This window comes from Molossus molossus, unplaced genomic scaffold, assembly GCF_014108415.1.
Source record: "Molossus molossus isolate mMolMol1 unplaced genomic scaffold, mMolMol1.p scaffold_m16_p_6, whole genome shotgun sequence".
Taxonomy (NCBI): Eukaryota; Metazoa; Chordata; class Mammalia; order Chiroptera; family Molossidae; genus Molossus; species Molossus molossus.
In genome coordinates this window covers 9,856,733-9,879,898 of record NW_023425399.1, presented here as the reverse complement: position 1 = coordinate 9,879,898, position 23,166 = coordinate 9,856,733, and the positions used below count along the sequence as shown (strand labels likewise).

The window sequence follows — 23,166 nt, the reverse complement described above, 5'->3', positions numbered from 1 at the left end:
TTTTGCAGATGGGGAAATAAAGGCTCAGAGAAGTTAAGTGACTTGCGCAAGGTCACACAGCTAATAAGTAGCAGGGCCAGGATTCAAACCCCAGCCTCCTGGCTCCAGACCCCACATGGCTTTCTCTTTTATCATGGACAGTTTCCACTCTACACCAAATAGAGGGGACGGTATCAAGAACGCCAGGCACCCAGTGGCCGGCTTCAACAATGGCAAGTTGGGGTCCACTTTTGTTTCCTCGATCTTTCCTGCTGCACTTTCTTTTTCTGGAATATTTAAAACATATCTAAGATATCATAAATTCCCCCTATAAATACTTCTCTTTGTGTCTAGCACATAAGGACTTTCTTTTAAAGCAATGGTTCTCAACTGGAGGCGATTCTGCTGCCCCCCACCCCCGCACCCTGGAAACACTGGGCAACTTGGCATATTTCCTGAGGGGCAAACGTTTACCAATGTCCAGAGACATTTTTAGTTGTCACACTGAAGCAGGGTGGGGGTGGGGGAACTACTGCCATCCAATGAGAGAGACCAGGGATACCGCTCGGTATCTTACAATGCACAGGACCACAAAGAACGATCCAGCCCACTGTCAATAGTGTCAAGGCTGAGGAACACTGGTTTAAACCTAACCAGACTGCTACTACCATGCCTAACAAAATCAGCAGTCCCTAGTACCATCTAGTACCCAGTCCGTGTTCACATGTCCCTGGTGATCTCGAAAGTGTCTTTTCACAGATGGTGTGTTAGACGCAGAACCCTAACCAGGTCTAGACTCTGCATTGGTTAATGTGCCTCTCAAGTCTGTTCTCTAACAGATCCTCCTCCTCCCCCCTGTACCTGCTCCCCACCCCCACCCCCATCAGATATTTGTTAAAGAAACTGTCTCAACTGTCACCTAGAATCGCCCTCCCTCTGGATTTGGCAATTGCATCCCTGAGGCACCATGTCACCACTCTCTATCCCCCACGTCCTACAGCTGAGCCGTGAGTGCGACCTACAGCTCTGATTAGAGAGCGGTGCAATTCCGTAGGCGAGAACCCTTCGCAAGTGGTGCTGTGTGCCCTGCTGCATTACGCCAAAAGGGACGTCGTGTCCTGCCTTCTTTCTTTCTGTTAAAATTATAAAGTCCCCCAAACCTTTTGCCCAAAAGCCTCAGCCTCTACTGACGAGTGCTGTCACAGCCCTTCACTCCATTAGGGCAGTGGTTCTCAATCAGGAGCGATTCCGCCCCGCCCCCGAGGGGTACTCGGCATTGGCGGAACATGTTTTTGCTGGTCACGGCTGGGGAACAGGGATGTTACTGGCATCTAGGGATGCTGATAAATAGCCTGTGATGTACAGGACAGCTCCCCACTACAAAGATTCCTGAGTCTAACAGTCCCCCCAACCCCGCAGCTCCCTCCTGGCACCAGGGCTCACCTGTTGATCTGGGTGACGTACTGCTTCATCTCCTTCAGCGCGACATCCAGTTTGGTAAAGAGCTGCAGGAAGGCATCCTGGATCTCACGGTCCTCCTGCTTGAGGAGAAAGCGCAGGCCCCGGTCCTCCGGGCTCAGGGTCCCATTGGCTGGCCCGAAGCTGCTGTCATGGGTCCCTTGGCACTGAAGGTCCCCGTCCATGGCAGGCAGGCACTTCCAGGAGGGGGCAGCCATGGTGGTGATGCAGTGCTGGGTGTAGGACATAGGGTTCAGGTGGCCTACATGGAGAGAGGGAGAGCTCACTTGGAAGCAGTGCCCAGACACCTACGACCCCCTTGGACAGAGGTATATAAGCCCATTTCTAGGATCCCAACAAATAAGAGAATTTTCCCTTTTAAATATTATTTTAATCCACTAGATTACTGCAAGAAGAAAAATTGAGTTTAATGCTAATATGCCTTTAACTACTGTGATCTTTTTCCTGCCTGGAATGCAGACATGATGACCGGTACGCCAGCAGCTATTCTATACCATGAGGCATCCTTCAAAATGAAAGCCATATACAGAGATGATGGTGTAGAAAGAAAGGAGCCTATATCCCTGATGACTGTGAAGCCACCATTCCAGCCCTGGACCACTCACTTCCAGCCATATTTCTGTTTAAGTATCTGTAGTGTGAAATCCAAACATAATTTCTAACAGACACATGCAGTTACCTTGCTCTGGGTCAAGTCCAATGAGGGAGGGTTTGCGACCAAAGCGAATGCTGAAGGACCTGCCAATGGAGGGAGTGGTCTTGGGGTAGGACACTTCCATGATGTTGATGTGGCAGTTGGTGGGGCAGAAATCCAGGCCACACAGAGAATGGGGTTCCAGAGGTGCTTGTTTGAAGGGTGGGCTGACCCTGCTCTTCAGCTGGGCTGCAAACTGACAAAGGTGGGGGACGTGAAGTCACGATTCAGGACTCTGAGAATTCTGGCCCACCCCCAATACCCACTTTATCCTGGCCGAGGCCAGACATTCCAAGTTGGACACAATGAATAGCTCTAATGGAAAAGTGGAGATTACCCTACACTGCCTTTCACTGGATCCAGATTTCAGGGAAAGTCCAGAGACATGAGGCCTCTGAGTTCCTACCCACATTCGTTTCTCCATTTTAGCTGCACAAGTGAGCTGCCCTTGCAAAACCATCTCTCCCCAACCCACAGCCCACGAGGTTCAGGTAAGGCTGCCTCCCCATCCCTGCAGGTACTGACACAGGGCTAGGCAAGGGACTCAAGCCAAGCCAATGAAAGCTCTTGAGTTCCTTTTTTACTGGAGTTGCTAAGGTTAGAGCTACTGGGGACCACTTTGTCAACACATGAGAAAGGCCCTCCTGAGAGCAAAGCCAACATGGGAAAATAAAGTCAAGAGAAGGAGTGAGGCCATGTTCTTATGACAGTGATATCTGATTGAGCACCTGGATACAACCATGCCTGAAGTTCATCTCTGGACTTTTCAGTAATATAAACCAATAAATCATCCTGTTTGTCTAAGCTAAGTTAGGCTGAGCTTTGACATTTACAACCAAACTACCCCAGGTGGAGACCCTGTCAGATAAAGGTACCTCCTGATAGCAGGCAATCCTCTGGCCAATGCTCTCCAGCTTGATGTCGCAGATGTTGCGAAACTCGAAATGGGACATGGTCTTGATGTTGTTACTCAGGGCCATGAGCCGCCCGCAGTTCTGCACGAAGACACTGTCATCAGCAGCAAAGGCCTCGAGGATCTGCAGAAACATTAACAACACTGAGCACACACTCTGTGCCAAGGAGGGTCTTAAGCAGTTCATCTGCAGTGACCCCTGTAGGCCGCATAACACCCCGGTGAGGTCAGGTCTATTACTGGCCCATTTTGCAGATGCAAAAACTGAGGCTAAAAGAGATAACAAGTCACTCTCGTAAGTCCTATGTGATGGGGCAGAGACTAGAATTCAGGGCTCCAGGCTAACCCTGAGGAAATGGGAGTCCACTGCTCCACCCCCCAGGGCAGGGCCGTGCCCAGCGAGACCTTGGCAGTGAGGCCGAAGCAGCCGCGGGGCTCCACGATCTTCTCCAGCACGTGACACTTGATGCCAGCTGTGCTCACGTACTCGTACACCACGCCGTGCTCCAGGTGCACGTTGTCCACAGTCAGGCTGACCACAGGGCTGTCCTCATGCAGGCTCAGCTGGGGACCCAGGGACAGCAGGGAGAAGGCTGAAAGCCAAAAGAACAGGCAACCCTGAGGAGGGGGCGCCACCCCACAGCAAGCCGGCCCCCAGGCCCAGAACCATGGACAGCTCCCGTGAGGCTGATGGGGAACTGAAGCCTGTACTACAGAGCTGCTTGAGTTTGTCAGCCCACCACTGTTCACCCAAATCAACACTTGTGTCCCATTCCCAGTCTGCGTGGCTCAGAAGCGGGGACCCCCGCCAACCGCATCATTCCCCGGAGGAACAGGCCTGGCCAATCAGCATACTCGATTTCCCCTATTCTCAGTGACTGGTTCAGGAACAAGCACATGACCCAAGGGGGCCAGTCAGTCAAGTCTGGGGCTTTTGTTGGATCTACAAAAGGGAGGAGACATTCTCTTTCCCATTGGATTCCAAGCTGCCGGAGCCACCACGTGGAGAAAACAGCACGTGAGAGGAAAAGCAACCCAGAGGGAGCGGAGCTGAAAACTGGAAAGAGACTCCTCACGAGACTACAAAGCACTGGGTGGAGCCAGACCAGAAACGTGTAAGAGTCCTCAGACTCTTTAGTTTCCCGAGTCAATGTGTTCATATAGCTCAGATTCAGTCCCAATTAACACGGGCCCAGAGAGGCTGAGCGACTCCTTGAGGGCCACACAGCGAGGGAGCGACATACGTAGGAAACAAAGAAGGCACCGCATGATCTATGTTAACTCACACACGCGGCGAAGACAAATAAAATAGAATAAGGAGACCCCGAGACAGAAAAGCACCCAGGGTGGCCTCTCTGAGGAGGTGACATTTGAGAAGAGAGGTGAGTGAGGTAAGAGGTGCTCTGAAGGACAACATCCAGACAGAGGGAACTGCAAGTGCAAAGGTCCTGGGGCAGGGGTACATTTGCTGCTGGAGTGGATGAAGCAGAGAAGGCAGATAGGAGGTGACGAGAGGTAAGGTTGGAGAGCCTGGCTGGGCTGGAAGACCATGATGCGGACTTGGTCTTTACCCTGAGTAGGGCGGGAGCACTGGAAGTCTTTGTTCTATTTTTTGAGAACAGTCCAGGGAAGGCAGGGCAATGAGCGGGCTGCTGCAATAGTCCTGGTGAGAAATGGTGGCTTAGACCAGGCAGCCAGGGTGGAGGGGAGTGGCCTGACTCCGGATGCACGCGGAAGGCAGAGGCAGCCAATGAGCTGCTGGGATCAAGGCAGAGGGACACAGAAGAGAGAGACAGCGGAGGCGGGCTCCAAGGTCTCGGGCCTGGGACTGGAGGGATGGAGAATCCGGGGGGAAGAGCGAGTTTCAGGCGAAGGTCAGTTTTAATTTTGGCCATGCGACGTCTGCGATGCCTGCTGGGCATGGGCGGGGGGTGAGCAGGCAGAAAGACAGGTCTGGAGTTCAGGGCTGAGGCCGTGCTAGAGAGACCAGTGTGAGCTCGTGGGGGGCAGAATACTGGCCCCTGAAAGCTGACCCTGTCCTCAGCCCTGGACGACATGCTGTTACATGGCAAGTGGCAATGACCGCTGCAGATGGAATTAAGGTTCTAATCAGACGACCTGACAACGAGATGATCCTGGACGGCCCAGAGGAACCCAGTGGGGAAGGTGGAGGCAGAAGGGCAGAGTCGGGAGGTGGCAGGGTGAGGAGGACTCAGGCCACCCTTGCTGGCTGGCTCTGCGGACGGAGGAAGGGGCCACGAGCCAAGGCACACAGGCAGCTTCTAGAAGCGAGATGGGTAAGTAAATGTGTTCTCCCTGCTGACACCTGATTCCAGCCCAGGGAGCCTCATTTCGGACTTCTGACCTCAGAACTAAGGGAATAAACACACGTCATTTTAGGTCACCAGCTTGGTGGGGTTTTGTCATAGCAGCAACCAAAGCTAATACAGAACTGACAGCCTCGAGATGAACTGGATGAGGCCAGGGAGGAGTGTAGGCACAGGAGAGGACCTGTCCCCACTGGAGTCTGCCACGCTGCCCGCCTGCCCTGTTACCTGAGTCGGGCTGGTCTTCCTCCTGGGCCCCCTCGCCACCGGGGTCCTCGCCAGGGGCCTCCTGGCTGGCTCGGGCCTCCTGAGCGTCCTCGTGGGTGTGGTAGATCCACTGGTACAGGCCCTGTGGGGGGAGCAGTCAGAGGGGCGGCCACAATGCTGGGGGCCCAGGGAGGAAGGGATAGGGCGAAGGTGCCAACGGTCCCGCACTCCAAAGCTCAGACTCTTAGCCTGGCGGTGACACCATCTTTGGAGAGGCCTCCGAGGCTTCGCTCTGGAACCTTCCTGGGGACCTCTAGCCACACCTAACTCTCCCCCTACAGTCTACACTCCACACAGAAGCCAGGGCAGGGGGAGCCTTTGAAAATGTAAGTCAGACCCACGGGTACAGAAAACGTGTCTCTCCTGTGGCCGCAGGACCTAGAAACGTGTCAGGCACAGAGTGGGTGCTCAACAAACACTCCCGGGGTGAGCCAATAAATGGGCATCACCTTCCACAAAACGCCAGCCCCCCACCCAAGAGGAGCAATGTTTTACCATCAACGTGCCTATTTGCCCAACGTGCCTATGTAGTAAGAAAAGAGGGTCTTGCACACCCACTCCACAGCCGGGAAAACCAAGGTCACAGGGATCACAGCCCAGCTCCTCCAATTTGGGGAGGCAGAGGGGGCACAGGGTCCATGCCCAGCTCAGTCCCACCAGGTAGGCAGCCCACCTGACCCAAAACACCGTGATCGCCCCGGGCTTTTCTTCCAGAGAAGAGATGGTCCTCAGCCCCCTACCCCCTAAGCAGGACATCCCTAAGCAGCTTACCAGGGCCTCTTCCCGGCGGTTCCGGAACGCCTGGAAGTGCTCTAGGACTTCCGGGGCACTGTCGTTCATGACGTTGTTGCCATTGACCTTCAGGATACACTGGCCGGCACAGAGCCCTGCGGCCGCAGCTTCTGAGCCTAAGGGAGGTGGGAGTGCTTGAGGCTGAGCGCCAGGCAGAGAGGGCCTGGGCGGCAAGGCAAGAGCAATACCCGGATGAACACTGTCACCAAGCCCCAGACACACACCCAAACACTCCACCTCCCTCCCTCCCACCCCGGAGCCACCCTCCGACCCACTCCAACAGGCAGGGCATTCCCATTTCGCAGATGGAGAAACTGAGACTCAGACCAACAGCAGCTAGCCTCCCAGGTACGTTTCACTCTAAAGCTTCATCTCCTTTAAAGTCCTGCAAAAACCTGTGATACTGGGCCCAGGATCAGCCCCATTTTGTAGACAGGAAAACAGGCTCAGAAAGGCACAGTAATTCTCCCAAGCTCACAGGGCTAGAAGCCAGGATTCACACCCGGGTCTACAGGACTCCAAAAGCATGTTTGCTCAGCCATGCCACTATTCCCAAACTGCAGGTGTTGGAGCCCAGGGTTCTGCGTGGTTAATATGAAGGATCTGGAAATGCAAATGATGCCAAGCTTTGTCTGGACATAAGAGCATATCAGGCCTTCATCATATGACGGTGACGAGCACAGGACTAGCCCCCAGGGGCTTGGGTTCAAACCCTGGCTCTGCCACTAACCAACTGTGTGACCTTTGGAAAGTTCCTTAACCTCTCTGTGCCTTGGTTTCTTCATCTGTAAAATGAGGACATTAATTGTATCTGCCTGTAGGGTCCGTGAGAGATCTGTGGAGTTAAAGCACGTAGTCCATGCCTGGCTCTTAGTAAGTGCTCAGGAAACACCAGCTGCTTCAGCATCTTTGTCTGGTTCACCTATAAACACCTATTCTTCTCTGTAGCCACCCTAAAGGCACTCACCTGGGCACTACTGACATTTGGGGCTGGAGACTCCCTGCTGTGGGCTGTGCTATGCACCACAGGGCGCTGAGCAGCACCCTGCTCCCTACCCATGAGATGCCATGGCACCCCCAACCCTGCTGTGGCAACCAAAGATGTCCCCAGACACTGCCAGATGCCCTCCAGAGGGGGGAACTGCCCCAGTTGAGAACCCCTTTTTAAAGAATATATAAAATAAAAACACACTTTAAAATAGTAACAAGCTCTCCATAAGTTTCTATCCTGAAATGCATATTCTTTTTTTTTAAGACATTTTATTTTTTTATTTTATCCTCACCCAAGGACATTTTTGCATTTATCTTCAGATAGAGCAGAAAGGAGAGAAGGAGGAAGAGAGAAACATTGATGTGAGAGAAACACATCGAGTGGCTGCCACCTACATGACCCCAACTGGGGCCTGGGACAAACTGCAATCGAGGTACGTGCCCTTAGCCGGAACCGAACCCGGGACTCTCCAGTCCGCAGACCGACGCTCTAACCACTGAGCAAAACCAGCCAGGGCCTGATATATATATTCTTTGTACCGCAGGCCGACGCTCCAACCGCTGAGCCAAACCGGCCAGGGCGATATGTATATTCTTAATTAATACATATTAATAGCACAAATATGACCACAAAAATAGACAACTGATCTTTAAACTTTGAAAGTGGAGCCCTTAGATGCAAAAAGGTTTGGGAGCCCAGTATCTCAGACCAATCTGATTGTATCTCCAAGACAGAGAAACCCGTTAAGCAACACAGAAAGCAAAGTTCTCAAACTACTGGCCCGTGGTCTGAATCTGGCCAGAGAAGTGTGGCCAAAATTCATATCTGGTTTCTCTTAAAAAAAAAAAAAAAAAATCAAACCTGGCAAGACTGGGCCCTCATTCCTGCATGGCAACAATGAGCTTGAGCTAAGGAAGACGGCCCCTGTTGGAGTGAATGCACCTTGCCATAGTCCTCACCACTCCCTATTGCCTTCCTCTCAGTTACCCATTTGTAACTGCCTGACCCCCATAGGCACTGGCATTTGCAAGCCTTGGCTTCAAGCAAAGAAAGTAGTGCTGATGGTGCACTATGAGACACGAGCCTGGCGGCAATGGTCTGGGCAGCTCTGAACTCCTATCACCCACAGACTGGTCTCCCAAAGCTCTCCTCTGTCTGTTAGGCTCCCACTCACCTCTCCCGACAGCATAGACGTAGGGCGGGGCAGCTCCACGGATCTGGAAGCACAAAGCCTCTGGATGGTCGGGCACTTTGATGATCCTGCACCAGGCAGAAGCAGCCATAAGCAAAAGCAGCATCACTCCCAACAGCCCAGCGGGCCACCCTGGAGAGCCCCTGCCTCCCAGACTTTTGGGAAATCTAGCCCAAAAAAATAGCAGTGCCAGGCTTTCCAGCTCCCAAATATACAGAGAAGCCTCTTTTAGCCTAACCAAAGCCCACACCGCCAGGATCTCCGGTTAATCGGAACCACCGGCCTGCCCATGGGCCTTCAGTCCACACACAGAAATTCCAGATCACCCTCTACCTCCTCCACCATTCTCCTGGTGGGAGGGGGCCTCTTGGAGACCAGAGCAACACCGCAGCCAAGTGAATATTTTATTCAACGATCGTGGAGAGAAGGGTGAGAAGTGATCCGCACATCTTGGTGCCAACTCTAGAAAAATGTGCACACGTGTCCCCTAGGGAACACGGTTTGAAAGCCCAGGTCTTGGCCATTCTGCAGGTGGAACACCAGAGCCGAGCAGGCGGCACCCACCTGGGATGGTGCAGTGGGTGCCATTAACCCAGGGGCTTCAATGCAGCTGTCTGCTTCCCCACTGAGGGTGTGTCCCCGACAATGACCTTCAGAATCACCCCTCCCGTCCCCACCTGCCAGGTAAAGCCGTCCTGGGAGCCTGTTCTCAAACCCCAGGTGTTTCCAGAACTCACGACAGGCACATCCCACCTTGGTGACTTCTGCCACTGCCACATACCCACCAGACTAGCAATCATTTTCCCTAAATTAACTTGCCTTTTTACTGAAATAATTGTATTCAAAACCTTCCATCACTCCTGTCAACAGAAAACTGGGAAGCATTTGCCTTAAATAGAAGGGAGAAGTAGAAACCAAATGCACAATTTTAAAAATAGAAAACGTGTCTCCCTGTACCTATATCTGGTATCCAGCCACTTCTCACCAGCTCCCCACTGCCATGCAGGTCGGTCCAGCAGCCTTCTCACCACTTCCCTGCTTCCATCCCCTCCCCCACCATCTAATCTTCACCTGCAGCCAGAGGGATCCTGCCAGAACCTACATCAGACCATGCCTCACCTCTACGCAGAACCTCCAAGTGGCTGCACAGTCCTCACTGTAGGTACAAGGTCCTACAGAGCCTGGCCCCCAGTGTCTGGCTGACCTCATCACTCACCCCTCCCTCTCACTCACGCTGCTCCAGCCCATCGGCTTCCTCGCTAGTCCTCAAACAGACCAGCCAGCTTCCACCCCAGGGCCTTTGCACTGGCTGTTTTCTCTGCCTGAAGCCCTCTTACTCCACAAGTCCCCTGACTCTCTCCTTTACCTCCTTCAGGTCTTCACCTCAGTTCTCAGGGACACCCTGACAACCATCCCTCCACACAGCCCATCATCTCCTTTCTCGGCTTTATACACTGACCCACACTTACTACCACCTGGTTCAGTATGTATCTCAGTTCTCCATTTTCGCGTCTGTCTCCTGCTCTACCTTCCACCGGACTGAGGTCCATGAAGGGTAAATGTATCCATCCAGACACAGCTGGATCCCCAGAGCCTGAAACACCACTAGACACAAGGCCGCGCTCAATCGGCACCTGCTGAATGACTGAAGGTAGCAGCCTCCTGTCACATGCCTGCAGAATGAGCCCCGCCCATGAGGAACCAGGACAGCTCGGGGGCCCCACCCCAACCCCTAGCCCCCAGGCAACTCCTCGAACTGAGAGGAAGTCCACTGGGACATCTGGCCCTGGGGACACTCACTCTTTGGCCTTGGTGGCCACCAGAAGGCGCAGTGGGCGGCGGGAGCAGAAAGACTGGTTGAGGACGGTCTCCACCTCCGCGAAGGGCCGCAGGAGCACCAGGTCCTCGTTGATGGAGTAGATCTTCCTCCCCACCTGCAGGCCGGCCATCTTGGCAGGGGAGACAGCACAGCAGGTCACTAGTCTCCTTCCTCCTCACGAAGGAGCCTTGAATGCATTCAGGCAGCACAGCACCGGCCCCAGGGACCGAGCATGACCAGAGTGATCCCCAGGGTGACCACGGTCCCCTGTGAGGTAAGCAGTCCCTCCCCAGTGCAGGCTGGTGAGGCCCGGTTCTGCCCAATGAGCTACTGAAGGGAAGCCTGGGGGCGGCCGTAACAGAAAAGACGTTTCCTTTGAGGAGAAACTGTCGTGACCTGCCCCCGCTTCCCACCCTGCCATCTGAGGACAGGAGGCCTCGAACTGGACAGCCACCCGTAACCAGGAGGGCTTGGCCAGGAAGGTCGAAGGGATGCTGACCCTGAACCAAGACGCACAGCCACCTCCGTCTAACCACAAATTAAGTCCCAGGGCTCCAGCCACTGTGGGGCGAGCATGTGGCTACTTGCAGCCAAAAGCATTCCTAATCTTTCCTAATCACTCCGCAGAGACAAGCGGCTCCCGGACAGCACGGCAGGGGCCTCTCCCTACCCGCCTCCACACTCCGGGGCGCAGCGAGAGGACCGAGGCCGAATGCCTGGCCTGCCACAGGCTCGCTCTCCTTCCTCCTCCAGACCTTGTGTCCATGACCGAGCAACACACTTGTCTTATTCTGGCCACCGAGCATTAGTGTTTTCCTATCACAGCTGATTCAAACCTTTTTCTTGCACCTCCCCGTGGAGCCAGCAGAGGGAGCCAGCGGCACACACTGGGCGGACAGCCCTGCGCAGAGGGACTGTCCCAGCTCCCTCGGAAAAGGCAGAAGAGCTGGCCCTAGACTCAGTTTCTCCATCTGGGCAACTGAGCAGAGGGGGGACATTCCAGGATTTGCTGCCTACCTCAAAGGGAGAGAGACGCCCACTCTGCTACCCACACACAGCCCCTGCCAAGGCGGCCCCTCCGAGAGGCCTCACCTCGGCCAGCGAGCCCCTCTGGACCGACTTCACCACCACGGCCTTGTTCTTCTCCTCGATGTCGAAGCCGTAGTCCTCCTCCTGGGGCAGGATCTGTGGGCCCAAAGCAGGAGAGCCCCGGTGAGGCGGTGGGGGGCAGCGGAGGGGCGGCTGGAGCCAGCCCTGCCTTGGCCCCCAGGGGAGTGGGATCCTGCCGGCTCCTCAGGCCCCAGATCTGCATGGGGTAAGGGTGCCAGGTTGGGACGTTCTGGGGTTCGGTGGTGGTGGGGACACCAGGAAACAAATATCTGCTGAGCTGCTGCCTATTATAGGGGTCGGGTACTTTACTGGGCACCAGAGACAGTATTGAACAAGACAGTTCCCGCCCTCATGCAGCTATCTAGTCGGGGAGGCAGACGACAAACAAATGTAGGATGTGACACCGGGAGCATATCGGGTTTAAATTAAAATAAAGCACTTAAAGGGGCAGAACATGGTGTGGCAGGGGCAGAAGAGGTAACATGTGAGCCAAGACCTGGATGAAGGGAGGCACAGAGCTTCCTCAAGAGTGAAGGAAGTGCTCCGGGCAGAGGGCACAGCATGTGCAAAGGCCCTGAGTCAGGCCCAAGGGACTGGAGGGTAAGTGAGCAGATCAGAGTGGCTGCTGTGGGTGAGGAAAGGGACCGGACAGGAGATGAAGCTGGAGAGGCAGGAAGAGTCTCGTAGACCATGGGAGACTGGGTTTTACCCTAAGTGTGATGGGGAGCATGGGGGGCCTCATAGTGGGAGAAATGGGAAGAGCAGCCCCCAGAAGTACTGCAGGAGAGAAGTTAACGGAGCAATCTTCATACTCGTCAGACTTCGGCCCGACTCTGGCTGTGGCGAGAGACTAAGCTCTGAGCTCTCTCTTGACTGCCTGTGGTGGGCCAGGCACTGGGGTGGGGGCTGCTGCTCACTGGTAGACGGAGAAACAGACTTGGTGGGCTCGGCTGGCAAACTATCTGAATAGGCTGGAAAATGTTCTACCTTAACTGCAAGGATATTTACAGCAACTGGATGGCCAGGGTGCCAGCCCAGAAGACTCAAGCTTTGCCATCCTGTCCGCACAGTGCTAGGCGGGATGTGGGGTGGATAGCGGGAGATGGAAAGGAGAAGGAAGGCAGCCCGGCGAGCCCCATCTCTTCTGCGAAGAAGACAGTCTTGGCCAGTGAAGTGACCTGGCCGTATCTGAAGGCCGCCCGGCATTGTATGGAGCCGCATCTGAAGGTGGCCCAGCTCCCAGCCTACAGGAGGGCCTGGGGAGGAAGACGCAGCAGCTCGGCTCTGCTCCTACCAGCAGGCGCTTGGCCAGAATGTTCTCCACCAGCTTGAAGTCGTTGCGCAGCTGCTTGTTCTTGCTGCTGGTCCCCTCCATCTCCTCGTCTGCGTGGAAGCGGAAGTACTGCGACTCATCCTTGAACTCACTCTTCTCCAGCACTGCAAACCCACACACACGAGCACGTGGTCAGGCTCACGGGAAGGTTCCGGCAGCATTCCCGACTGGCAGCTGCGGGCCGGAACCAACCCCCGGACAAGCGTGGCTTGGCCGGCACTGTTGTATTAAACGGAACCGTGTGCCAACACTAACATATTAGGAGATTTCACATGACAGTCTGGTTTCCTGACCTCTCTTGAAAAATATCCGAAATTGCCCCAGCTGCTAGAAAGACATATTGCAAAGCCATAGTAACAGAAACAGTGTGGAACTACACCGGAAACAGATGGAGAAGCAATGGAAGATCAGAAATCACGCAGGAGGACCATGTGTTTCTGGGAACTTGGTACATGATGGATGATGGATGATCACGTGGCGTATTCCAGACAGTGCAGGGAACCCTCTTAGGGGTGAGGGGGTAAAACTGGATCCCTACCTGCCACCATATACAACAATCAACTCCTGATGGATTAAAGACCTAAACATGAACAGGAAAACTATTGCTCACCAAACAAAGTGCAGGACAGCTTTGTCCTAGGGTGGACAAGGAGTTCAGGTACAAGACCCTCCCCAAAGCACTGTAACTTCTGTTCCATAAGGTCACAGGCAGACAGCAGATTCAAAAAGAACTGTAGTGTCTAAAACCAACAAGGAATAACTATCTAGAATACACAAGCAACTCCAACAAATCAAGCAGAAAAGGCTGGGAAACTCAGAGAAATGGGCAAAGGCTATGAATGGGCAATTAACAGACGGGTAAAACCAAATGGGCAGCAAACATGTGCACAGGAGCTCAACTTCACTAATGATCAGAAAGAGGCTACAAGGAGACACTTCAGGCCAGGGATTGTCGAACTCAGGTCCTGTGGCCCAGATCCGGCCCACTCCCTCTCTGCATAAATAAAGTTTTCTTGGAACACAGCCACACCCATCAATCTGCATATTGTCTGGGGTTGCTTCTGCGCCACAACGACCCAGTGGAATCATTGCAAGAGACTATATGTGCCACAAAGTCCAACATATTTACTACCTGACCTCTGCTCTAAGACAAGCCAAGAAAATGAATAAAAATAACCAGTATGTTGCCCTGGCTGGTTTGGCTCAGTGGTTAGAGCGTCAGCCTGTGGTCCAGAGAGACCCGGGTTCGGTTCCCGCTAAGGGCATGCACCTCAGTTGTAGTTTGTCTCCGGCCCTGGTTGGGTTGTGCGGGTGGCAGCCACTCGATGTGTCCCTTTCACATCGATGTTTCTCTCTCTCTCTCTTCCTCTCTCTCCCTCCTGCTCCGTCTGAGCAGAAAATGGAAAAATGTCCTCGGGTGAGGATAAAAAATAAATAAATAACCAGTGTGTGATCTGGTCCCCATGGATGACAATTTAATAAGCACCTACTAGTGCCAGGCTCACCATGGATACCAGCTTAGGTTCACGTACTGCTCAGACAAGGAAGGATTGGCTGCACCCCTTTGACAGATGGGGAGACTAAGGCCAGAGAAGCGAAATAAACTGGCCACGGTCACAGCTGCCCCGTTCCACCATGCTGCCCAGCCTGGGCTGTGACATGGAAGCAGGGACAAGTGCCATGAGGGGAGAAGTCAAGGCTCCGGTGGGTTAGGGCTGCAGTGGGGAGTCAGGGGGCCCCTGGGAGAAGGGAAACCAGCTGCCTTCACTTCACAAAGTCTCCGCCACCCCCGAGGACAGAGAGGCAGCAGGGGGCGTGCCGGCCTTCTTCCTCCTTTCCCAGGACTGTTTGCGTGTCCATCTCAGGCCACCCCGCTCACCTCTTGAGAACGCAGACACACAAATGACTGCTCTCCCCAGGGCTTGGGAGCCAGGCCCCAGGGGGCCGGCTGGCTTCACCTCCACTGTAAACATGTGGGAAGCAGCGGCTGATGTTGTATCTGCTGAAATGTTTGGGGGAACCGCTGGAACCCGAGTCCAGGAGCTCAGCGAGGTGAGGTCCCGCCACTCCCATCTTTCAGCTGAGGCTGCCGGCCAGGCTTTGAGACGGGCACAGATCCAGGTTCAAGTCCCTGCTCAGCCCCTTCCCAACTTCATGAGCTTTTAGCCTCTCTGAGCCTCAGTTTCCTCTTCTATGGGGATAGTAACAGCACTAACTTCCCAGCATGGCTGCGAGGAGTAAATGCTGAGCCTCAGTTTCCCTGTGTGTGCCCTCATGAGAAGGCTGGACCACCGGACTCTCAGGTCTCTCCCTGAGGACCCCTCAGGGCCCATGAGCTCAGGTCAGAGGCCTCAGGGTGCCACGCAGGCCCCACCCCGCCCTCCACTCTGCACCCTAACCTGCACTTTGCAGCGGCTGCAGACCTAGAATTTGGCCCTTTCCAATTTTAGCCTGTTTTTGAGTTCGTGGCAGGGAACAGAGGAGCAGGGGTTGCGCCCTGCAATTTCTCTCCCTGAGGGGCCTTGAGAGTGTTGGGATTGCCGGGGAGTCACCCTCCACGAATGTCCTCGGCCAGCAGCCTTCCCGGAACAGCAGCTGGGGTGGACCCCTAATTACTCTCACCCACAAATGAGGGGTTCTGCCCAGCTGATTGGCAGGAAGGATGGAGCTGTCAGAGGGCCCCACAGGGAACAGAGCAGCTTCTGGGAACGAGGGACTTTGGCGAGACGGGGCCAATGAACGGGAATGACCGGGGCTGCCCTGGCTGGGCCCAAGCTGCTTGTCACAGCTGGGGAAATCGGCGGCGGGGCCCGAACCGCAAGCCGCGGGCTGCTGAGCTCAGAAGGGAGGGGACAGCCAGGCCTCCAACAGAAAGATGGGGAAACCGAGGCCCAGAGAGGGGCTTGAGCTTAAGGGGGGTCAGCCGAGTCAGGCCCGGAAGCAGGCCTGCAGGCTACCAGGCAGGGGATGGCCCAGCTGACCTTCCCTGTGACGGGCACACCTCTAACCCTGCCGAAGGGACGAGTCGAGCAGCTAGACCAAAGGTGCAAAACTGTGGCCCTGGCCTGTTTCTCACGTAAAGTTTTATTGGCACACAGCTACGCCCACTTGTTTACAGACTGCCTGCAGCTTCTTATGCTACAGTGGCAGAGCTGAGCTGTGACAGACGTGTGGCCTGAACTAGTCACTCTCTGCCCTTTGCACAGTTTGCTGACCTCTGAGTTAGAGCACAAAGAAAGCCAGGAGGAGGGACGGCCCAGAGACCTTCCGGAGTCTCAGCTCTCCGTGCCACCACCTGGTCCCAGCCACATCGGCCCTCCCCTGGACGGTGGCAGTCACCTCCTCCCTGGCCTCCACCTCACTGGAGCAACAGCCAGAGTCCCCCTCGCAGGCTCATGTTCCCGAAGCTGTGCTCACTTCGTTGTTGCACACACACGTGCACACACGCGCAGACAAATGCGGCTGTGAGTTCCCGCGGGGAGGACTTGTGTCTGTCTTGTTCACGGCTCTGTCCCCAGAGCCCAGCACGGTCCCTCACGCAGGAGGCGCCCCCTCGCAAACGGACAAAGAGACAGGGAGGCGTGGAATCCGCCTCGCGGGCAGGGGGCTGCTCCTCGAGGAAAAGCAGGTCTGAGCCAGGCACAGGGCACGGAGCAGAGGGGCTACTTCGGCCGGACGCCGGGAACAGCAGGGACACTGAGTTAGTGAGGGCGAGGCGGCCGCGGAGGGCACCCAGCAAGGGCCGCACAAGTGCCAAGGCCCTGGAGAGAAAGGTTCCTTGGTGGGGTGAAAGTTGACCTGTCCCGCTGAAAAGGTAGGAGATTTGGGGTCCCCCAAAGCCAGCGAGGGAAGGCCACAGAGCTCAGCGGTTGTGTGGCCTCTGAAGCCAGCCGGCCGGGGTTCGAATCCTGACCCCTACTTGCCATGTGACCTTGAGCAAGTTTCTTAACTGTCTGGGCTTCTACTTCTCCTTTGTTGACAGGGATGATATTAATACCAGTGTCAAAAGGTCCCGCATGGATTAAACTAACACATGGACAGCGCTTAGAAGGCCGGACAACGGCACGTCGATGGAGCCATTTCTGCCTCCTCCCCAGCTTCCTGCCCCAGGATCATCTCTGAACCATCCACCTCTCTACCCTTCTCACGTGCTTCCCCCGTGGGAAGTGACGTGTCGAGGGGGGGCTGGGGTGGGTGGTGTGAACGTCCCGGGAAGGGTCCTACCTTCCCCTCACACCCAGCCTGTCCTCTGTCCCCACAGACCCCTCTCCTCTCCTCCCCGTGGAAGCCCGGGGCCGGCCCGGGCTCGCTGTCCACGGAAGGCCACGTCCCCTCCAGGAGGAAGAGCACAGGAAGCCCGTGGATTTTACCTCGAATCTAGTCTGTTTTCCCAGCCACGCTTTAACCAGCCATCTTGATCCCCAGTGGACACCCCAAGTGATCTCTCTCCTTTTTTTAGTCCTCACTCAAGGGTATTTTCCCATTTTTATTCAGATAGCGTGTCAGGGGGAGAGAGAGAGAGAAACATCTACATGAGAGGGACACATCGAGCAGTTGCCTCCTGCACGACCCCAATCAGGGCCGGGAATGAATCGCAACCAAGCAAAGTACATGCCCTTGACTGAAATGAAACACGTGACTCATTGGTCCACAGGTCAACGCTCTAACCACTGAGCAAAACCGGCCAGGTGATCTCTTAATCAGTGCAGAACAGGGGCAAGGAAGGGGGAATTCAACAGCCACCCCAAACCCCCTGGTCTACAGGCCTGCAGACCTGGCATCTAGCCTGGGCTCACCCACAGGCATGTTGGGCAGCCTCTAGCCCACCATATGCTTTCTCTGGGCCTCAGTTTCCCCTCCCTGTGAAATATGCCGGGGCCAGGGCCGCACCAGCTCTCCTGTTCCAGGACGGCTGGGGCTGGGGGGGGGAAGGTCATTACCGTGGTGCATGAAGCCGTTGTTGCACAGGCCCACGCCGAGCGCCACTGCCTCCTCCCGTGTCTGGCAGTCGCCCTGGGACGGAACAAGAAGGGGAAGGCATTAGCTGGCTGGCACCCGAGGAGCTGTGTGAGGCTGGAGAAAAGCCCACCACCACCCCTGCCATGGAAGCTCCAGAAGGTAGGGATCTGTGTTTAGTTTACTGAGGTACCCCCAAAACATGTCTGTGATTGTTATTAATAAACCCCAAACAATATTATTTTATTGTATTTGCAATAAGTACACGGGGTGGTGTGTGATAAACACCACAAAAGAGAAATGGAGATTTGAAGTAGCAGACACTGTGGTTGCCTAGAAACAACCCTTCCAGATCCTGTAGTACTGAAATCCTCACTGATGTTGACGGCAATGCATCTATCGAGACAACCACAATCCCAGCCTCCCCCGCAGCTAAAGGTGGTCAATGAGACACAGGCAGAAATCACTGGAAGGGAACTCGGCTAAATCCTCTTTCTCCCTGGCCCCTCCTTTCTCTTCAGCCTGGAACAAAGACGTGATGGCTGGAGCTCCTGCAGTCATCCTAGACCTCGAGGACAGAGACACACTAAGGATGGTACAGCAGAAGGAGTGTGGTCTTCAAAGATATCATGAGGCTACCCTAGCAGCTGTGACCTACCAACCTCCAGTTTTCTCTCATACTACAGAAAAATAAACCCCTAATTTCTTTCAGACTCTGTAGTGGGGTCTCTGATTGAAATCAAGTTCAATTCCAAACTGACCTAGCTCTAGCCAGTGAGACATCTAGGAAAACCTACAGGGTGTTCTGGACGATCCCCTCCTCCCTAATAAAAGGGAAAGAAGCACCTCCCCTCCCTGCCTGGGGGAGCCAGAAGAGGAGGTGACACATGGGGTTGGGGGCTGTCCCGTGACCAAGGTGCAGATCTGCTGAGGGTAACCAAGGGGGAGCTGGAAGGCTCTTGACACATGGCCGGACCACGGTGTGGCACGGTTATCTGCTTAGGCCTCTGCTTAACTGGGTTTTCTGTCCCTGCAACGGACAACATTCTTAATTGGTACAGTTTAAATCAGAGGACCGGGTTCATCCCAGGGCTTCCCTGCGAAAGTGACTTCCAACCCAAACCTGAAGGGTGATCAGGTGTGGCCAGTGTGATGGGCCCACCTTTGGGGCCAACTCTCCCATGCAGAATGTCATCAGGATGGACAGTGTTTGCCCCCCCGCCCCCCAGGCCAGACTGAGGGCACACGGTCCGTGTGAGGCCAGTGTGATGCTCCCCGCCCCCGGAATGTGTCTCTGAGAGGACGAACCCCAGGACAAGGAACAGCTGGTATTGCTTTTCCCTGAGAGCATTGTCCTGAAGACGGGGTTCCCCCAGCTCCGGCTCCCGAGAAGCTGGGAGTTTCCTGACGCCAGTTCTTTCTAAAGCCTGGCTCCTGGGTCTTACCTGACTCTGTGGGTGCACCATGGCCTTCCAATACAACATCTCCCCTTTCCCCATTCCTTAAGTTAGCCAGGGTCTGCTTCTTGCAACCGAAATCATCTCAGCATTTTCAGGCAAAGTGTGTGAGTTGCGTGTGTGTGTGTGTGTGTGTGTGTGAGTTGCGTGTGTGTGTGTGTGTGTGTGTGAGTTGTGTGTGTGCATACGGTTGGGGAGGGGATCTGGAGGTGGGAGGAGCGTTGACAGGCAGAGGAAACCAGGACAAAGGTCTCGCAGTGGGAGGAGCTTGGAGCACAAAAGACAGCACGTAGGCAACGAGCCGGTGAGTGAGCAGGTCAGCTCCATGAGGCTGTGTCCCTGCTGGATCCCAAAGGCCTGGCATATCGTAGGTGCTCAATAAATAAGTGCTGATTAGCTGGAGGTGTTGTCAGCAGGGGCCGACTCCTGTGGGAGCTTGGAGCCAAGCCAATGAGCTTCAACGACATTCAGACAGCCTCTCGCTGAAACACTTCCCAAAGTGAAGTCCCGAGAGGCACTCGCCAGCCAGGCCAGAGGCGTCATTGTCCCAGTCTCCTTGATCATCAGAGGGGCCAGGGAGGGACTTTCCCAGCTGCAGGACAAGTGAAGGCCGAAGGCTGCAGGACTCGGTCTGCCAGGACGGGGGCTCAGACACAGAGCGAGGGCCTGGAGGAGCCGCCAGCCTCGTGTTCTGCTGCACTGGCTGACCCGGCAGACAGGAGGAAGACACATCTCTCCCGTGGGACCCCAGGCAGGGGCGGAGGGCTGGCGGGCTGAGAGCCCTGCCACAGGGGGCCGCCTTCCATGAAAGAGGCCCCACCTGAGCAGTCGCCCCCCAACTGTGACGGGCCAGCAGGGAGGCAGAGCCGGGCCCAGGTGTCTAGCAGGCCCTGCTCTGCGGCCTGGGAGCTGTCTGGTGCCCACCTGGCTTTCTGAGGCACTCAATCTGGGCTCCTAACCCATCCCTGCTCCCCTGCTCCCCAAAGGGCCCTGTGGTGACCCACAGGGAGGCCCCTAAAGTTAGAACAGCAGCGGGATTCTCAGGTTGCCAGTGAAGTACGTTGACCCTAGATGCACCCGTCACCTGAAACGTAAGCCCCCACCCCACATCCCATCAGCTGTGGGGAAACCACAGGTCACCCTTCTCCCCTCTCGGAGGAAGGCTGGGACACATACCACCACACTGGCCCTGTGTCCTCTCCCCCACTTGCCTACTCAGCCCCCCATGCCAGCCTGGCCCTTTGCCTGCCCCCACCCTGGCCCCTGGCCCCCTGGACTGACAACCCCAACACGGTCAGCACACGCCATCTGCCTGAGGGGTGGGGGTCTGTGTGGGGCACGTGGGCACGTTTCTGCTGAGCCAGGACTGGGGCTGGCAGGTCTGTGCTTCCCGCACCTGTCTCTCTGCTCGCTCCCTCCCAGCCCAGCGACCCCGGGCCCTCCACTGACGGCCAGTCCCTGGGGCCCAGGCAGCATGGGCCAAAACCCACTCTGCAGCCAGAGTCCCGGGTTCAAAATCCCGCGTGGCCTGTGGCCGTGGACAATTCCTCAACCTCTCTGAGTTTCATTTCCTTATCTGTATGGGGGGGGTGATCCTCACCTGAGGATATTTCTCCATTGATTTTTAGATAGAGTGGAAGGGAGGGAGAGAGAAAGAGAAACATCAATGTGAGAGAAGACACATTGATTGGCTGCCTCCCACATGACCCCAACCAAGGCCAGGGACTGAACCAGCAACTCAGGTACATGCCCTTGACCTGGAATCGAACCCGTGACTCTTTGGTCTGCAGACCAATGCTCTAACCACTAAGCAACCGGCCAGAGCTCATCTGCATTTTTTTTATACCCAAGTTTGCCCTTAATTTTCTAAGGCCTCTGCCACCCCTGAGTGACACCTGAGCTTTGCTCAGACTCCACAGTATCAGCTTTCATTAACACCGAGTGCTACTGTTACTATTAATAGTATTATTATCGACCACCACAGCATCCTAAGAGCTCCCACACACAATCTTATAGGAATACCCCATTCCTGGGTGTCCTGAGGCAAGTTACATTACCTGTGCCTCAGTTTCCTCATCAGTAAAATGGAAATAACTTTTCCTCAGGCTATTCTCAGGGTTATGAGGTAACACACAGAGGCTCTCAAAACTGATACAAAGCACAGCTTGTCTATCGAAGGGCTAATACCCACCTTATCCTCAGAATGAAAAGAACTCTGATTTGTCCAAGCAGAGAGTGGGAAGCCCCTCCCCCAGCCTCAAGGGATGAGTTCTGAGAAATTCTAAGCCATTCTCAGCAACCCCTGGTTCTCATCCCCAGGAGTGGTTTAGGGGTACACAAGGGACCCATATGGCCCATGAGACCTAAGAGGAAAACCACTGAGAAGTGGAGGGAACTGGGGGAGGTTTCCTCTCCCACTAAACAAAATAGGAAAACTCTCTCCAAATGCTCCTGCTGCCTACCTGTGTCTCTAAGTCTGCACAAATGTGATGGCTGGAGCTGGGCAGCCACATTACGACTATGAAGCAACTGGCAAGAAGACGGCAGAACAGAAAGATGGAAAGAGCCTGGTGTAAATGGCTTTGTGAGCTGTAGGACCATGAACTGTGGATGCCTAGTTATGTGAGGAAAACAATGTCTTTATTGTAAAAATCAGGTCTCCTATTTCGTGCAGCAAAAAGTATTTCTAGCCCTGGCCGGTCTGGCTCTGTGGTTAGAGCATCGGCCTGCGGGACCAATGAGTCACAGGTGCGATTCTGGTCAAGGGCAGGTACATTGGTTATAGTTCATCCTGGCCCTGGTCAGGGTCATACGGGGGGGCAACCAGTCAATGTGCCCCCTCATGTGGATGTTTCTCTCTTCTCTCTCTCTCCCTCCCTCCCTCCCTCCCACTCTATCTGAAGATAAACAGAAAAATATCCTCGGGCAAGGATTTAAAAAAAAGTATTTCTAGCTGATCAGTATTCAAGGAGCATACTGACCTAGCAGTCAGAGATGAAGAGGTGTTTAAAGCGAAGGAACCTTCCCGAGCGACAAGTGTATGTGTTCTTGACTTTCCTGCTGAGGTGCAAGGTGGGGAAGACTCGCCATAACCAGTCTTCAAGGTCACAGCTACATCTCCAACCTCTCCCCACAGAAACCTGCACACACACCCTCCGCCTCTTCTTCCTGACCCAGAGCCAGATGCCAGCTGTCTTTTGGTCAATCTCTTGCAGGTCATGTTCCTGCATCGGCTCCAATTAGCTTCCCTGTGCCCCCAGACCAGGCAGAGCCATGGGAAGGTGTGCTGAAGTGGACAGACACATGTCATGGTCCGATGCATCCTCCCCCTACCTCTACGTGCAACAGGATGCTTGGTGGGGGTGGGGGGAGTGTCCTCAGAGCTTCTGTTAGCACCGGCCACAAGCGGGCCCCCGCTATGCCCAACTCCGATGACCAGAGAAACCCACTCTGGCAGGTGCTGGTCCCCCCTCCTTCCAGAGTGCTCCAGGGTGCAGTCCTGACCTTTCCCAGCTCAGCCAAGGACCTTGCAGTTATTTTAGACTCTCTCTATCAGTCACCTCCCACACCCCGTCCACCTACCGGCAAACTGTAGATCTACCTTCCAAACATCCGGGATCTGACCCTTTCTCCCGCCTTCCCCACGGCCACCCAGTTCTCGGGCACCGTGCTCCCCCGCCTGGAGTTCTAAGGCTGCCTCCTCCCCAGTGTCCTCCTCCCGCCACCTCCACACAGCCACCGCCACACAGCCAGAGGGAGCTTAACCCACCGGTCAGATGCCAGAGGGAGCTTAACCCACCGGTCAGATGCGTCCCTCCTGTGCCCAGAGCCCAGCGGCTGCTGAAGCCCTCCAATGG

At 55.0% G+C, this 23,166-nt stretch overlaps 1 protein-coding gene across 1 annotated transcript in view; it reads right to left on the bottom strand.

Moving 5' to 3' along the window:
* Window positions 1-23,166, bottom strand: part of PREX1 (phosphatidylinositol-3,4,5-trisphosphate dependent Rac exchange factor 1) — a 178,756-nt gene that overhangs the window by 17,705 nt on the left and 137,885 nt on the right. Inside the window, exons 15-25 of the mRNA XM_036245523.1 lie at window positions 17,837-17,909; window positions 12,858-13,000; window positions 11,546-11,638; window positions 10,435-10,583; window positions 8,617-8,702; window positions 6,431-6,567; window positions 5,621-5,741; window positions 3,471-3,658; window positions 3,028-3,189; window positions 2,138-2,348; window positions 1,423-1,699 (exon numbers count right to left, since the gene is read on the bottom strand). Of these exons, the coding sequence (XP_036101416.1) occupies window positions 1,423-1,699; window positions 2,138-2,348; window positions 3,028-3,189; window positions 3,471-3,658; window positions 5,621-5,741; window positions 6,431-6,567; window positions 8,617-8,702; window positions 10,435-10,583; window positions 11,546-11,638; window positions 12,858-13,000; window positions 17,837-17,909 (1,640 nt within the window). The remainder of the gene's footprint in view (window positions 1-1,422; window positions 1,700-2,137; window positions 2,349-3,027; window positions 3,190-3,470; window positions 3,659-5,620; window positions 5,742-6,430; window positions 6,568-8,616; window positions 8,703-10,434; window positions 10,584-11,545; window positions 11,639-12,857; window positions 13,001-17,836; window positions 17,910-23,166) is intronic.